This window comes from Perna viridis, chromosome 3 (assembly GCF_037379345.1).
Source record: "Perna viridis isolate PV_CMFRI_1.1 ecotype Kerala chromosome 3, ASM3737934v1, whole genome shotgun sequence".
In the NCBI taxonomy this organism is placed as follows: domain Eukaryota; kingdom Metazoa; phylum Mollusca; class Bivalvia; order Mytilida; family Mytilidae; genus Perna; species Perna viridis.
Window position 1 is genome coordinate 21101518 of NC_142447.1, and position 17995 is coordinate 21119512.

A 17995-nucleotide genomic window follows, 5' to 3' on the forward strand; every position below is an offset into this window, starting at 1 on the left:
CTGGCAGTTTTTTAGAGCGGTGGCTGCAGCGTCTGGAGTGAATTTCGAACGTCAGATGCTCTTCGGAGCTTGGACAGTTAAAGTTGTGTTTCATGAACATTTTTACACATATATATTGAAAGTCAAATAGTGATATACATTATTTGGTTATAAATGTTATTTTACTATATCGTACCTTCAAGTCCAGTGTCACCTTTCAAACCCATTGGACCAATGATACCCCTGTCACCTTTATGACCTTTTTCACCAGGAGGACCTGTAATTTGATACAAATGAATAATCAAAAAGACTAGCATGCGTGATAAAATTTGTTATCGCCTGACACAAGGAACTTGAAAGATCTGCCTGGAAAAGAACATGACACTACTTTACAGATATGCTTTGTTTTAGTTGTATATCTCCATAAAATCAAAGTATTTCAGATAGACGCTACATATGGTGTGTATTTAACTCAATATTTCTAATGTTTTTGCCCTTGCATTCATTAACCATCGATCCCGTTGACTTTGGATTAATAAGCATAACTTTACAGCTTTGTTTCTTGATATTTATGAGAACATATCACATTATGTACAAAATCAACACATTTATCAATTTTGGTCGTTCATCAAAGATATTAAATCGTCTAACTTATATCATTATTGTTCGTACATCAATATTGTTATACCTCCTAACTGGAAATGTAAAAGGAAACCACATTTGTTATTTCAGATAAAGACGAGTGTATTTAAGTAACCTATCATGTAGAAAGTTTCTTAGAATCACTCAATCATAAAAACAATTTGTAATTCCAAACTTATAAATACACTGACTTCTTATCGAATGCTCCTTGAATCATAACTTTTCATTTCCGACAAAAATATACAGTAAAACATATTATAATCGAACCGTTACAAATCGACAACTTGTCTACACAGAATTGTTGTTTAGTTTCTCCATGCGTTTAACTTTATTTTAAACCCTGATAAATCAAACACCTGTTCAAACCAACTCAAAGGGATTAAAATTGGTCAACTTGTTCATAGACACGTACTAAGAAGTAAATGATATAATTAGGCATTAAAATACGTCAGGAATCGATGATGCATTGGGTTAAATGGGAACATCTGGAAAATAGGTATAACAACATGAACTTTTTAAAAATACGAACTTTCTTTTAATAAAATATGACTAATCGATTATCGAAAGTAAGAAATGGCATTTCAATAATAAAATTTTTAACACAAAATAAAATACAAAATATTAAATATATTCCCGGGTCAGGTTCGAACCAACAATCTTTGCATTTAAACTAATGCAGAATACGACTGTCAAATCAGTTTGGCTACCTGATAATTAAGGTCGTAAAAATTACTGTTTCAATGTTCCATATTTTTAACAAAAATGTTACTTTTCCACCTAAAAGCACATTACCAACTATCTTGTGGTCATAGAAAATTTGCTTTTTTTTAATCACAAGACAAGAAAATAATACACTGTGATGGTGGCAGATATGCAATCTATTGGTTTTCCCCGATTCAAAGCTAATAGACCACAAATGTCGAAAATGCATTTTCAACGATTTTTGTTGCAAATTTTTGTACTTTCATCTTCCGAAATTTTCACAAATTTCCATGCATTTTTGGGACCAATAAGAGTTTTTTTTCTAAAGGCTCCAATGACAATTCTGGACATGTGGACACTTTTTGTTAATTGGCCCTACTTATGTTCAGAATCCTTGATAAAATGAACCAATCCTTTTGACAGGTTCACTTCATCCATTTTCTACTATTATACATATTAAAATCTCCATCAATAACTGTACAACAAATGCTTATAAAACATCATGATTACAACACCGAACACTACATTCATTATTTGAAGAAGATAATTTCATATATAAGCCACTTTTATGAATAGCTCACTTTTTAAATTAAGGGATTATTACTTGTTCAAGTTGCATATAGAAACGACCCTAAGATTATGAGTTTAAATGTAAGTAAGAGAGAAAACTAAACGGCTGTTTTCTTTTTCAAAATAAATTAATGAGTTAGGCATGTGCTAACATTTGTGTAAATTTGTTTTCACTGTAACATAAGGAACAGACCATCCCAAAAATACAACATTCATCACAACACAAAAATAACCTGGTTTTCCTTTATAACCAGGAAAACCTAATAAACCTGGATGTCCAGTATTTCCTTTGTCACCTTTCAGGCCATCTCGTCCTGAAAACATTTATTAGATATCACAAACTGTGATTCGGCATGTAATGAGTTTAGGAATGGCAATTTCATTTTTATGAGCTAGGGAAAAAAATCAGTTAACAAATATACTTCAGCGGTAGATTGATTTCGAAACCTAAAATACATTTATGTTGTGAAGAGTTACTCATTTGAAGCCGAGTAATACAATAAGTCCGAAATTCAGTATATCTTAATCCTTAAAAATATTAGCACAACACTCACACTTGTGACTAAAGAACGCTTTCTTTACACGTACTCATGCGTCTTGTACTAGTACTGTATCTTAGGAAGCGGATTAGTTATTTAAATTCTCATTTACCCTTCACATTTGTTCCTAATGATCCTTGCGTATATTTTTGTGCAGTGTTTGTAAGAATCAGGCAAAATGGGAAAAATCAGAAACATGCATGTCAAAACACTACCAATATGATTATAATATCACTCAAGGATACTTTATCTATTTGAAAAAGACCATTATTTGATCTCTGCATCACTGACTTTGTGCAAAAATTTTCCAATAGTGTCTTAGAAAATGGTTTTTGACAGAGTAATCTCTCCTTGAAATGTTTATTTTAGTGCATTTCAATAAAATTGTTACTCAATGGTCCAGCATCATATGGACAATCTGGCCTGTTTTCTTGATTCTGATAGTGCAAATAGTCAAATTACACTATCAAAATGATGTTTTTTTTCACACGTGTTTTACCGACTGTCTGATTTTTACAGGGACTAATACTTAAATACTTATTTTCCTCTCAGCTGATATAAGTATAAATTTATATCAGTTTCTCTACGTGTGCTTATTTTTATTACGCAGACGTCAAAATTTATTTTCATATTTAGAAATTTGTCGATGAAAGTTATTACGATAACATGTTGTATTCTTACAACATGTTTAACAAATTGCTGTTATACAAAGGGGACGACCTTTCTAGCCAGGTATATCATAACTAACATCGACTTTATAGCTTTGGAAAAGATTTTCTTGGGCATTAACAAATCCATGGAAAAGATATCCTAAAACACAGCTCCAGTAAATTAGGGCATCATACTATCATCAAGCTTTAATGTAAAAAACCAAGATCTTCCTAAGTATAACTTAATAAAACTTGTCTGTAATACCAGCACATAAATTTAAAATCTAATATGAAGATAAATAAATACCGGGTGAGCCTGGTGGACCAGGGGGGCCAGTTGGTCCTCGCATCCCTGAAACTCCATATTCCCCTTTCTCTCCATCTCTACCTGCTTCACCTAAAATAAAGAAAACGTAAAGGAGTGAGAAGATTGAGTACAACCTTACTTGATACAATGCATGGTACTAACAGGTCAATAATAGGATATCGTCCGGAAAATACTACAGAATCAAATTAGATAAACCAACGTCAGACAGCACAAACACAAAATACAGAATATGTAATACTTTTACAGACTATTAAGAGGTCTTCAACAAGTGTAAACACACCTATAAGTAAACTCTGAAATGCCCCACATAAAAAAGCAAAAATCCACGGTAACAGAATGGGTAATTTCTCTAAATTACACTTAGGTTGGAATAGGTCAAAGTACGGGCAAAGACTTGAAAAGCATATAATTGGATATTGTTTGATAGCATGTGCTTTAAAACAAAGCAAAAAAAAAAAAGAGAGAGAAAAAATCGTTATTAAGAACCTCTTACATTGGTGTCAAAATTTTTAATAGTAACACTAAAAAAATAATAAACATTTTTGATAGATTTGTTATAAGGTTTAAAGCCTGTATATACACATTCAAAGTAATACCCTTTAAAGCCTATACTAAGCATTCATATCAAAACTTTTATGTAATAAAGCTACTATGATGATTAACAATAACTATATTAAAATTGCAATGAAACAGGTTACTTTATGGATGATGTAGGTATATTTCAATCAATCGGACAAGGAAAATATGCAATTTTGAAATTCTGTAAAGGTAAGAACTCTTCTAGGAACACGCAATGTAACGTAAGGATAAAGGGGAAAGGTAAAAAATGAGAAACCAAAATGGCATAAAGATATATCAGAAGCAAGACACAAAATAAATATCATTCCTATTGTCCTCACAAAATTGGCTAATTTATCTAAGGTGTCCGTAGGGAATTCATTTTGTGTCATATAATATTTCAAGATTACCGAATCAATAAGAATCTGTCAACAAAGGTGTGAATTTATGGGACAGTGGAACATACACCAATTATATACAATAATCTGAACAATATTCGGAAAATAATATCGAAAAAACAACTATTGATAACTTAGATATGTATGGGTTCATATTTTTCATATATTATCCACATATTTTTAATATTTGTGGTTTTATTGATATTATATTTGTATTTAGTTCCTTTTTACCTTTTTGGACGTGGCTATTGTTCACTAATTTATTATTCATAGACATATATGTCCAGGTAAGCGCAATGCAATTTATTGGTTTTAAACATAGAGAGTTGTAGATACCTACAGTAGGTTTAATCGGAAGAGGGAGTAAAGATACTAAGCAGAGATTTCATAAAGTCTAAGATTGTGAAATACGCAAAGGAGGAACCAAACAAAGCAAACAAACAAACAAATAAATGAAAATATTCAAGTGGCTTTAAGAGTTAGCACTTTTCCACTAAAGATCTAAGTTTATTCAACGTGTCATAGTTTTCCTTTCCTCTTTCGTCTACAGCGGACTTGACTTTTTATGAACAACTCGGTGGGTGTTTCTAGAAAAGCAGAGGACGCTTACCCTACCGGTGCACCTGGCCCATGCTCCCAGTTTTCAGTGGAGTCCGAGTTGCTCATTTGGTTTTATCACTTTGTATGTATGACTTTAGTTACATTATGTTCTCTCTTGTGTATGTCTGTATTCCATGACTGGTCTTTGTCCCTGGATTGCATTCTTTTGACTACCGTTATAATCTTGGTTCCCTTGACTACCCTTATAGCTTATTTCAATACCTATTTGGCAATTGTTTGTATCAATAAAACAAAAACCAAAAAATATGTCAATCCTATTACTTGTTTAAAAAGGGGTTTTGTACATTGTATAATGATCATACTTAAAATTACATTATCATTCGCGGTTACTACATTAAACGAAAAATTCAAAATAAGACATTATAAGAAGGATCAAGGTACGAAAAAGGCTATATTTGGTTCTTTATCTACCCAAATAAAATAAAGTAGATGAAAAAAATATGATGTGCACTGTTGAAATAAAAAAAAAAGAAATAATAAAAAAAAGAAAAAACAAATTTTGGAAAATGCCAATATTCAATGCTAATTTTGTTATAGTCAGAGGTCTCCGTCAACGTTATACGTATATTTGGACTCTATTCATAAACAGTAATTTAACGTCAAGTTTGCGGGGGCCCTCACAAATTGCATAACTGTTCAAAAACTGTTAAAAAAAGTTTCCTATTTCTACATTTTTGATAGAAATTCGCATTTGCCAAAAGTAACAGCAAATATTTAATCATTAAAGATGATGTGTTTATACATGTAATGTGGTTGAACATGCTAAATCACTCATTTAATATTCTTTCAGGAAAAAAAAAACCTTCATATCAAATTCTTATTTTCCAGCAGGGGCGAAATATGGCCCTTTTCGTGCCTTATCCTTTGTTTAAAACATATATTTTACATTAACAATAAATTTGGAGCTTCACTCAAGAATTTTTTTTGCGTTGAAATCTAAATAAACAATGCTCTAAAAAACCAACATAGGTATAATGCAAAAAATATGTTAAATCTACATTAGATTGCATGTACATTATAGTATCATACTGATCATCATTGATTAAACATACAAACTGATATTTTTTCTTGTTAATTACCTTTTTCGCCTTTTAGTCCTCGCATACCTACAATGCAACAAATCTAAGCACATTGAAAACAAAACAAAAAATCGTCACGTTATATTAAAACATATTTGACCAGGTATTTGTGATAACATATATAAAAACAAGCTTTTTGACGACAATGAAAATCATATTTGCGGTTTCATATAAAATAATTGACAAAAAATGGACATTTTCGTCGGAATATCAGATTGAGATATTTCTTTAAAATTGAAACAAAATTCGACAGAGGACAATAAATATGTTCAACACACGACCAGAATGCGCCTTTACCTAAATTTGAAAAAAAGAATTCAAGGTTTACTTCATTTTTTTTCGGAGAGTTACCAAATAAAGGTTCTGTATGCACCATTGCATGATTATTCTCCCAAAACTGACTTTTTTCAAATTCATATTTCTTCAGAATTTAGTGTAAAATGCAAAATATTTGTAATTCATACTAAGCATGCGTGCAATATACAAAACATATGAAGAAGACTCCATGAAAAGGGGATAAGCTTGCTAGACATTTACGACAAGCTAATAATAACAATATTAAAATAAACATTGACGATAAATATATAAAAAGTGTCCTTACAACTAACTGTTAGTGAAATTAACTGTATTTTGATTTAAATCAAGTAAACAAAACTTACCAGAAAGTTGAGCTTGACAAATATTAGTCAATCTTGTGCATTCTTCTACCGTCTAAAAAGAGGATGAGCATAACATTTTGGTAAACTGAGACACAATTTCATTGAAATGCACTAAAAAGATATTTCAAGGGCTAACTCTGTCAAAAACCTCATGTTTCTTACATTCTATTGACAAAAAAATCGGAGGAAATCCAGTGATGCAGAGAAAAAAATATTAGTCTTTTCAAATACAGAAAACAGATAAGACGTCAGGTTGGTGGGTTCTTAACATGTATGTTTCTTATTTGCTTATTTTGCTGGATTCTTACAAAAACCTATCACTTAAAGTGAATACTGGTTTGTTATTATAACATTAAAGTTTGTATGTATCTCTAATTATTACTTTAAAAGAAATAAGACGATTTGATTTTTCCTAACGAAACTTGAAATAACTATATGATTGGTATTTGTTTTACTGCTGTTTGACCGAAGTTCTCCGAGGGTATTCAACAAATCCAGTATCCAGACTTGTCTGAGCATGAACTTTATCTCATATATTATTTATCGAAATTGTCTCCGGCATAAAATTGAAACTCTTCTTAAAAACACGAAGAATATATCAGTGCTGAATTTGGTTCTTATTTCGGGTTTGAGTACTTCTTTGATACAGCTTTTTTTTAAATCTTGAACTTCATAAATATTTGGTTTTATACTCTGGGGGAGAGTTTACTACTTTAAACACGTGTATGGTATACCAAAATTGACAATGACTATATGGTTGTATTTTGTATTAAGTACAACCCTCTCGCTAGACCGCATATTTTTTCCAATTTACTTTGTATTATTTCCTTTGTTACAATATCTGCTTTCATAGATTGAAACAATTCACAACAAAGGCACTTGTTTACCAGAACGAATTGCTGGCCTTTTTTCAGATGTACAGCACGTATTGCTTTAGAGGTATGATTTCAGATACAGCTGGGCAGATATCCAAAAGCTATGAAACAGCAAATATCCTTGCTCAGATATTAATTAATGTCACAGTACTTAATTCTTTTCAAACTGAAAAGGATGTGTTTGAAAGAGTAATCAAGGAAACCTAGATTCCAGCAGAAATCAAAAGAATTTAATCTAAGGGCAAAGACCAGACATGGAAAACAGACAAACACAACAAAGAACATAAAGTAGCTAAAATAATACATTAAAGTAACAAAAGTAAATGGACAACTTGGACTCCACTAAAAACTGGGATCATGGACCAGGTGCACCGGTAGGGTAAAACATGACATCAATTAGAATATCCAAAGAATGCCATTGGATTACTCTGAAATAAACAATCAAATCACAATTGCATGTTCAACAACATGTTGTATGTTAAGATTTTGACAGTCAGTAATAAATTATTTATAACAAAGTGATTGTTTTTCATCAAACCTTTTTTTTGCTGATGACATCATTAATAATAATGATGGAATATTCTTAATTATTAACACGATTGTTTTTTGCATGAAGAAAAGGGGATTCCATGAATGTCTTGACATGAGATTTCTGATAAACGTTTAAATTAAATGTCAAGCGATTCTTAGAACGAATATGAATGAATACTTATTGGCGTGATGGAACAAAAATGTGTAATGTTATATCTCAAAGATTGTCCCAGAAATAACATGTAATGAATCTCGATTAGCTAATTAAAACATTTAAATACACAAATATTCAACTCCTTTACTTCATAGTACATAAAGGTCAACTTTGTTTTATAAAGTATTATGGCATACAAGTATACATTTAAAAGACTATCCATTTGAAAGCCAGGCAGTTCCTATCATATTGATAGTAAATGTTATGCCAGAGAATGATTTGTTGTAATGTTTATATCATATATATGTCCAATAGTACAATATTTTGTTTACATCGAAAATTAATGGCTCAGAAAATGATTTTACACTCCCTAAGAAAGCACAAAAGTTTGCACAGAATAAAACAGTTATAAAATGAATTTGAATACTTTCTATGTAATTCATGCTTCTTTAATCGCTGCAGTTAATAAAAAAATATAACATTCAACTTTGAGAAAGGATGTATTTACGATATTAAATAGGTGAAAATATTTTGAAAACAAAATTTGGCATGTGTCTCCCTTCGTGGTTTTTGCGTGAACTCCCTCTAAACTATCGTAATGTCTTACTAATTGAGAAATAAAAAGATTTTTTACCATTATAAGTACTTGCACGAAATATTTAATTATAATGAAAACAAATTAAAGGAAACCAAATAGGCAGTTTGTAGTGGCTCTGTTATGAATATGTTAGTTCATACTAATATCAGTAAAGTATTTTTGTATATTTTTTATAGTTCTAGACACATTTACAGGCTGCTATAAAAAAGGACAAGTCCATGTTTCTGTCTCATTGATATTTAATTTCAATGTTAAAGTAACTTATGTTTACTTTTCATATCAATGAATACGATAATGTCATTGAATAATACGCTGCAATCATGATGCTTCGCTATAGAGAGTGGTAGATTTAATGGTATATCCAGGGATAATAGAATTTGTACATTTTGTAATTCAAGTGATATAGAAGACTAGATGTATTTTATCCTCAAATGCCCAGTTTAGCAAGGATTTAAAAATTAAAAACTTTTATTGAGCTTTACTATTGGAGAGGACCGTCTATGTTTAAATATATTCAGTTATTGAGTTTCAATGATGTAAAATAATTATGTAACCTGGGACAATTTATATTCAGAGCAATGAAACTGGGAACAGATTTGATGTGATTCATATATTATATAATTGTTAGACAAGCTTCTGCTGTATGTAATATTGTATTTGTGCCTATAGTTATGTTACTTTGGTAAACAAACTATATATACATAAGTCGATAAAACGCATATTCAATAAACACGACGCCACCAATTAATGGACTACTTTTTTATCATTGTGTATTGCCTATTTTGTATGTAAAATGTGTATTTAAACATGAAATAGAAACGAAAACAAATCTTCAGTACTGTTTTGACTACTGATTTTACAGATTTTGATACCGGAAATAATGGAAATTAATGAAAGTGGGATTTTTAACGCACCATAAATCCTGGTTTTACCAACTTTTCATTTTCAGATTTTCAGATTTTACCCTGGTATTGCGATTTATTATACGGACTTTCCTGGTGACTATTCCTTTTGATTACTGTCTAGATTTTATCAGTTCAGTAATTTTGTTTTTACCCTTCGTAACAAAAATATATGATATGTAATCATAATAATTGAATTTAAAAGGCACGTTTTTTTTTTTTATAATTTCGCAACAACCCTTCTGTTGGTTGTCTTTAATATATCTACCAGAGCTCGAGATAAAGGAGACTACAGAAATACCTTGTTCTGCATCTTTATTGGACCTATATCTCAAAATTGACAGCAGTGGTCGTCTCAGCACAAAGATATATGTAAAAAGAGACGACTTTAATTTTGATATTATAAATTTCCCTTGCCTGTGTAGCAAAATAGCTTCATCTTCTGCATATGGTGTTTATATTTCACATTTGATTCGCTACGCTAGAGAAAGTACTAATTAATATTACTCTGATTTCTTTGCACGCCATAAATATCTGCGTAACAGACTCCAGGGGTATTAGGAAATACGTCTCAAAAGATCTCTTACCAGTTTTTTTTTAATGTCAGTCCTTGGTCGAAAAATACTCAGTTTCTTTTCAAATAATGAGTGATGATTGTTTTTTTTTTTTTTTTTTTGTAAATTGTTCTGATATGACACCTGATTCATCGATTATGACGCAATAGCATGCAAATGCTATTTAATTACTAATGATATATTCACGCCGCGATGAAAGAGGGAGGTTTAGCGCGCTGTAAAACCTAGATTTAACCCATTATTTCGTTTGAAATGCCTGTACCAAGCCAGGGCCATTTCGGTACCAGCTGCTCCGATGGTTTAATACTTATTTTGCCAATTTATTTTGGACTTAACGGATTAATGTTAGGTAATTTTGTTGTTACCCTTAAGAATACAGTAAAACCTGTCACATTAGACCTGTGGTATATTTGACATTTATTACCCTGCTTTGGGTTATTTAAATTTTTTGACAATGAAAATTATCCTCTTACGAGTGGTTTTACTGTACACGGTTTCTGATTATATAAACATGTAAGAATTCAGCTAATTTAATTGCTTATTTCATATTTGTTCCGTCGCCTGAATATAGCTGAAATATTGTTGCTCGGGCGTTAAACAACAACAACCAATCAATCAATCAATCAATCATATTTGTTCCGTCATCTATTAATATTATCTTATAGTAAACACTGGTCATGAGTTGTAGTTACTTTATGTACTATGAATTATGTTGATTTATTTCGTTTGCAGGAATAATATCATCTTTTTTTGGATTATCGTTAAAAGGTTTGCGCACACCCTTTCTTTTTTATTCGTTTTTGCGTTATGGAATTTTTACTTAAAATTTAGCATATATATCATATTCATAAATACGAATCCGTAATTTATCGAATGCATCAAAATGTATCAAAAATGAATTTGAATAGTTCTCTTATATTACAAATTTATGTCGATACTAAAACCATATTACTGATGAAAATATCATCTGTTGTAACTTTTTATGACGTGTTGTCAATTAATATTTGTCAAACAGAATATTTCTTTGTAGATTTCATCAGTAACAAATGCCAATGAATCTAAATTGCCTCATTGACAGTAATCGGATGTCAGACCTTCGGTATTATTTGTTTTCAAATTGATACGATTGATTTGATATCATTACTGTGGTTTGAGCAGATTTTTGTGTCTTTTTTGCTACATGGAAATATTGGAGATACTATTAAGAGAGATATGTTCGTTCATTTATGAAAAAAAAAAAAAAAACAAAACAAAACAAAAACAATACATACTATCTGTTTCAGTGTTCTGGAAAGTATAGAATGTTCTTCCATATTAGAACAAAACACAATATACTTTTCTTGATGTTTTTTTTTATCGTGTTTTGCTGCGTTTATTTAATCCGTCTTTCCTTTTAAATCTAAGTTTCCGTTATATAGATGACGTATGATGTATTTTTAAACAATCCTTATTTTGGGGATTTGATACATCGCATCTACCCTAAAGAACTTGTGCTAAAGGATACTATAGACATGTGAAGTTAGCCTCATATCTTGACCTTCACTTAGAAATCGATGGTAAAGGAAAACTTTACGACAAACGCATTGACTTTTCATTCAGAACTGTCAACTTTCCTTTCATCGGTGGCAGTACCTGGGTATGGATGTCCATATCACATCTCATACGTTATGCCAGAGCTTGCCGATATTACGCAGACTTTTTGTATCGCGCTAGAATTCTAACAAATAGGCTTCTGGAACAGGGTTATATTGCTACAAGATTGAAGTCGTCACTACAGAAATTTTATTGTCGTCATCATGAACTCGTGAATCGTTATGGCGTATGCATCTCAGCCATGGAAACTGATTTGTTTAACAATTCAGTTTGCCTTTCCTCTTTCGTCTACCCCGGACTTGACTTTTTATGAGGAACTCGGCGGGTGCTTCTAGAAAAGCAGAGGACGCTTACCCTACCGGTCTATGCTTCCAGTTTTAGTGGAGTCCGAGTTGCATATTTACTTTTGTGACTTAGTATGTATGACTTTAGTTACTTTATGTTCTTTGTTGTGTGTGTCTGTTTTCCATGTCGGGTCTTTGTCCCTGGATTACATTCTTTTGATTACCGCTATAACCTTGGTTCCCTTTATTACTCTTAAAGTCTTTCATCTATATGTATTTTTTGATAGATTATCAAGCACTCAAATGTGTAAACTGAATCAAACCAGTTTATTTTGTACAACCTAAAAATAAATTCGAAACAATTCTTAAATTATTGTAATGAACGAGCAAATAAGCTGGCTTAATAGTTTGGTAAATGTAATTTGAGACAATCATAAATAAAACAAAAATGAAATTATAATTTCAACAAAAATAAGGCAGTGTAATTACTATCGCTAAATTTACATATATAACAAATACAGTAAAACCGGTCTTAACGGAACCCGGAATAAACCGAAATGTTGTCTAAACCAGACACTTTTTTAAGTCTTTATATCAGAGTTAAGATTTATTTTGAACCTGTGTGAACCGAACAACTTTATAAATAGAAAGAAAACATACAGTCCAAAAGGGATTCGGTTTAGAAAGGTTTCACTGTATCTAAAAAATAAAAGACACCCTTTAAGATAGTTCCGACATATCACAAATAATTAGTCTCGAACTGAAAATGGACTGCAAACTACGATAACTAGTCTACTAAACCATTGTCAATGTTGTTGATCATTGATATTACTGCTGTGCTTACGATGTTAGTGGACTGAAGCAAGTAATTGACAGATCAACGACTCTATAAAGCACGCACTGTCGCCTCTGAACCTTGTAATTTGTGTTTACAGCTACTGGCTTCCCGTGTACCATTTTAATTAGATCATTGCAGCACGACTTGCTTACATAGCATGAATATTGAAATAGAATTCATAAAAATATTATAACTTTCAAACATCATTCTAGAATAATGCTTTAGTCTATAAATATGTACTGGTGTTATAAAATGGTTCATTTTGGAACTAATGTTAGTTTGAAGTATTCTTGCCAATAATACATTCAATTCTTAAAAGTGCATCGTATACATTTGCAAGTAAGACGCCAGCAATTAAAGATATGCGTGTGTGAATTGGAAATGTCATGGCATTCGTAAATTTGTCTGATACAATTGAAACGCTATTACTTTTACTATTCATTATTTTAAATCTGTGATATGATCCTAATGGATTAGCTTTTGAGTTTCCTATCACATTTCTATATGAGTATAAGCCATATATTATAACTAGTTCTTTTATATATTCTTTTATTTTTGTCAATTCTGTTTAATACTTGAAACATCTTACCTGCATATACTAGTAAATCACTTTTAAAAAGAATGATTAAAGAAACTACTAATAATACATTTGTAAATCTGTTTGACATTGACTTCTAGTTACATTTTAACCTATCAATACAAGGCACATATTAAAGATAAGTTGACTTGAAAGATAGTGCACAACAAATATCTATGATAGCACTGACACTTTAAGAAACAATGGAATTAATTGACCCCGTTTCTTTGAAACCTTCCTCGAATCCATGGATTTTTAATTCAAATTTTCAATTTCAAACGATCTGATTGGTAAAAGAGTAATCAAGGGAACCAAGGTTATAGCGGTAATCAAAAGAATGTAATCCAGGGACAAAGACAAGACATGAAAAACAGACATACACAACAAAGAACATAGAGTAAATAAAACCATACATAAAAAGTAACAAAAGCAAATGAGCAACTCGGACTCCACTGAAAACTGGGAGCATGGACCAGGTGCACCAGTAGGGTAAGCGCCCTCTGCTTGTCTAGAAACACCCGCCGAGTTGCTAAAAAAGTCAAGTCCAGGGTAGAGGAAAGAGGAAAGAAAAACTATGGCACTTTGAACAAATCAGTTTTCATGGCGCAGATGGATACACCGTAAAAGTTGAGAAGAGGAAGGTATGGCAGGAAACTTCAATTTAAAAATCATTTTGAAACATTCCCTTGTTCATTATTACATGCACCATGACCCTAAAGAAATTCCCCACAATTACCTCAATAACAAGACATAAACATATAAATCCGATAAATAATGATATTTTCTTGAAGATATATTTTCTTCTATTTTACTGTATGGCATATTTATATTCCACAGGAAAATGTAAAAAATTCTGCTGGGCCGAATTATTTTTTTTCTGACATTGTCATCGGTCAGACACATTAAATTATGATTGCGATGATAAAGTACCAATACAACTCGAAGCGTGACAAATGCATCGATAATTGTAATGATCTTGTTCAAAACAAGATAATAGTATTGACTATTTTTTATCATTATTGCAATTACAGTGAATTTATCAACCTTGTATCATATAGACTTACCGCCCTGTATGAACGACTACGTTTTTTACGTTGGGTTTGTACTAAGGCAATATTCGTTTTACTATCCTCATTGTTAGCTTTTCCATTTCCACAACAACCATCAATAATGTCAATAGACTCAAGGCTTTGAACTTTCCACCAAATTGCAAAGTTGCAATACATCAAGGCAAACAACCCAAAATACAGTCCAAAAACAAAAATATACAAAACTCGAATATGAGTGAAAAATTTAACCTCCATTTCCTGTCAAAATTATTCTCCAAAAGATCAAGGTATCTATCGACCCCTTATCAAAACTATTATTGACTAATCTTAATTTGTGAACAATATGCATAATTTAACCAATTATGAGCTTTTACCCTAATTGAACACACCTAACACTTGTTTCTTATCTGTGCCTCATTCACATAATGTTAGAGATAAACACCAAATCGAATTACCGTCATTTTCGTAATAAAGGTAATCATCGGTCATTGTTTTGATCCTGTGCTGTCAATACTTTCGATACAGATGTGAGGACGTCCATTATCTAATCGCTGCTTTTGGTTCTAAAGCTCAGTAACCTATTTTTGTTGTTCCTACAATATTTGTAACCTTAATATCCGTTTTTGAAATGTTTCATCAGCGATGTTTTCACGTGACATATATCCTTAATTGTGCATAAAAATGATTTGCATTTCATCATGCAAGTTTAATGGGTTAGGTTTTTGACTCTGTGTCACCTGCGTTAAAATATGGCTGAGATATGACGCCATCAGATTCGACATTCAATGCATCAAAGACATCACTACTGATTGAATATTAAACATCGAACCATAAAGTACGTATACCTTAAATGATTGTCAGTAAAATTATAATTTATTAAAACTAATTTCACATATATTTGAATGGTTATGAATACAATTGAAACATCAACGGTATTTATTGACGTAAGGTGACATATAATAAAATTAGTTATTCATTAAAATATTGTATTCGTAGCATTTAAAACAGCATAAAATAAAATATCGATAATAAGTAAAGGTAACACATTTTAAAAAATCATCACATTTGCGCATATTAATCGTTTTTCGACGTTAAAATTGATTGTCATGCAAAATTATGTTTGAATGATTCGTCGCTTGTAATCTGACACCGCTTAACGAAAGGAACTACCATTAAGTGCAGGCATCGGATACATATTTTTTTATTTTTATTTTTACGTTGCATTTCATTATATTTTCGATTTAAACGACAGCTTAAGCTCTCGTTTGAATATTTTATAACGAGAGAACATTTTCCCCATATAAGAACATCCAATCCGCTATAACAATATCAATGAAAAAAATCGTTCGATTAACAATTGCATGTATTTCAAAAGAAACTTCAAGACTATAATAATTTTTTTTTGTAAAATGACTCTAAGATATAAAGAATTGAGAAAAATGATAACATAAAACAATTCTTTCAAATATTGTTTTTGCTCAGATTTAATGTATTCAAATTTTAAAATTTTCGCATCACAATTGTGTCCAACGAGTTAGAACCTATGCATTTTACAATTTTTTTATGTAAGAATATTTTACCATACACTAGTTATTTAAATATCAAAATAAAGGTTGAAGGAAGTAGACCTAGGGGACACAGCTGTTACAATTTATTCGAATGTTTGTGATTAACACTTTTACATCAATTTCATGTAAGCATCATAGTAACTGGATTGATTTCATTCTGTTTCAAAGGAAAGCTTGATAGGCTTTGGTATAATTGAATACTATAATTGCTCTAGGTATACCTTCTTAACATTTTTTTTTTCTTTCTAATCAATTACCCTTTGTAGCACAGCTTAAACTCAGAGACCATACTTTCACTGATACTACAACTCCAAAACAACAGTGGTCCTTTTCACACAAAAATCGTAAATGTAAAATTAGTCGTAAGTTATGACGTCACAATATTTTGATTTACTATGACGTCATAACTTACGACTAATTTTACACTTACGATTTTTTGTGAAAAGGACCACAGAAAACAATTTTCACACAACAACAGAAGAATACGTTGTTGCTCTGTTGAACCATAAACAGCTAAGTTTAGGAGAAGCAGTGCATCAAAAAGTGTGTAGATTCAGTCAAATACAGTCTAAGTCGATTTTTTGCTCCCAAAACTTGCATGAAGTCAGTATCTGAGTAAATATTTTTTTCCTTCCAAATCTAAACGACAAAGGGCTACATATGAGAAGCAAATTTGTAACTTCATGAACAATTTATCGACACCATTTATTGACAGATTGTTTATAATCGACGTTGCTTTACTTTGATATTAGTATAAGTATACTGATATATGTGAGTAATATATCATCAACAGTAATATATTATAACTATGACATGGAAGAAATTAAAGAAAAATGTTTGTTTAAATAGAAATGTCCTTCAAATACTTAACATAAAAAACTATACTGCTTACCTCCATGAAAGATGAAAATCGCTTTGCCCTTTGTTTAGGCGATTGTGAGTTAGAATCTCCAATTGTTGAAAGATTTATGTTACTTGACATGACATCAAATGAACCACACGTATTTCGCATTATCCATATAAGATATAAACATAAAAAACACAACACTGCATTTAAACTTATAGAAAAGTAAATTATTCTTAAATGGAAGCCTATATTCCATGCATGTTGTTTTCTTTGAATTTTGTCGGTACAGCACATTTTCTTTTGAATCTCATTATTCCCAAAATCTCATGAAGTAAAAAAAGATTGTATCGTGATACTCTATCTTGTACTATAATAGCAGGTATTTGTTCGAAAATTTAAATTTTTGGTTAATAGCACATTACATTTTTTTTCGATATTTAAGCATGTATATATATATATATATGCATATATATCACAATATTTTTTTTAATCCAGATTTTTTTCTTTTCTTTTCTTACTCTTGCTCTAGACCAGACAATATTGTTACAGTTATGACTATACTGACAAGAATGATACTCCAAAGTATAATATCGATCTAGTCAAGTACCGTTTCAAGTGCGAGGATAACGTGAGAAAGTAATGTTTCTTTTATATGTTATTTCAATGGATCAATAGCAGTCTATGTGATTAAAGATTAAAATGTTAGTACTAATTAGACACAAGGAGATAATCAAACACAGTGGGAAAAGTCTAAAAAAATAAAATAGAACGCAGTGTAAGCATATTCCAAAAGTACAAGTATATAGTGTAACGGAGCTAAACTTACTTAAATGTTATAAGTTAAGTCAAACACAAAGTAATGTTAAGCCAGTAAATTCG

At 31.0% G+C, this 17995-nt stretch overlaps 1 protein-coding gene across 15 annotated transcripts in view; it reads right to left on the reverse strand.

The window, feature by feature from the left end:
* Positions 1-17740, reverse strand: part of LOC148621404 (uncharacterized) — a 28008-nt gene extending 10268 nt beyond the window's left edge. For 3 of the 15 annotated variants that reach the window (XM_088575743.1, XM_088575742.1, XM_088575735.1), the window contains exons 1-6: positions 17162-17734; positions 6726-6777; positions 6067-6093; positions 3390-3479; positions 2127-2207; positions 176-256 (exon numbers count right to left, since the gene is read on the reverse strand). In XM_088575743.1, coding sequence (XP_088431869.1) covers positions 176-256; positions 2127-2207; positions 3390-3479; positions 6067-6093; positions 6726-6777; positions 17162-17410 — 580 coding nt within the window. In that variant the 5' untranslated portion in view covers positions 17411-17734. Of the gene's footprint in view, positions 1-175; positions 257-2126; positions 2208-3389; positions 3480-6066; positions 6094-6725; positions 6778-14716; positions 14956-17161 lie in introns of those variants that run through there. The other 12 variants (XM_088575750.1, XM_088575746.1, XM_088575748.1 and 9 more) reach the window with 10 other exon arrangements.
* Positions 17741-17995: the final 255 nt, after the last annotated feature.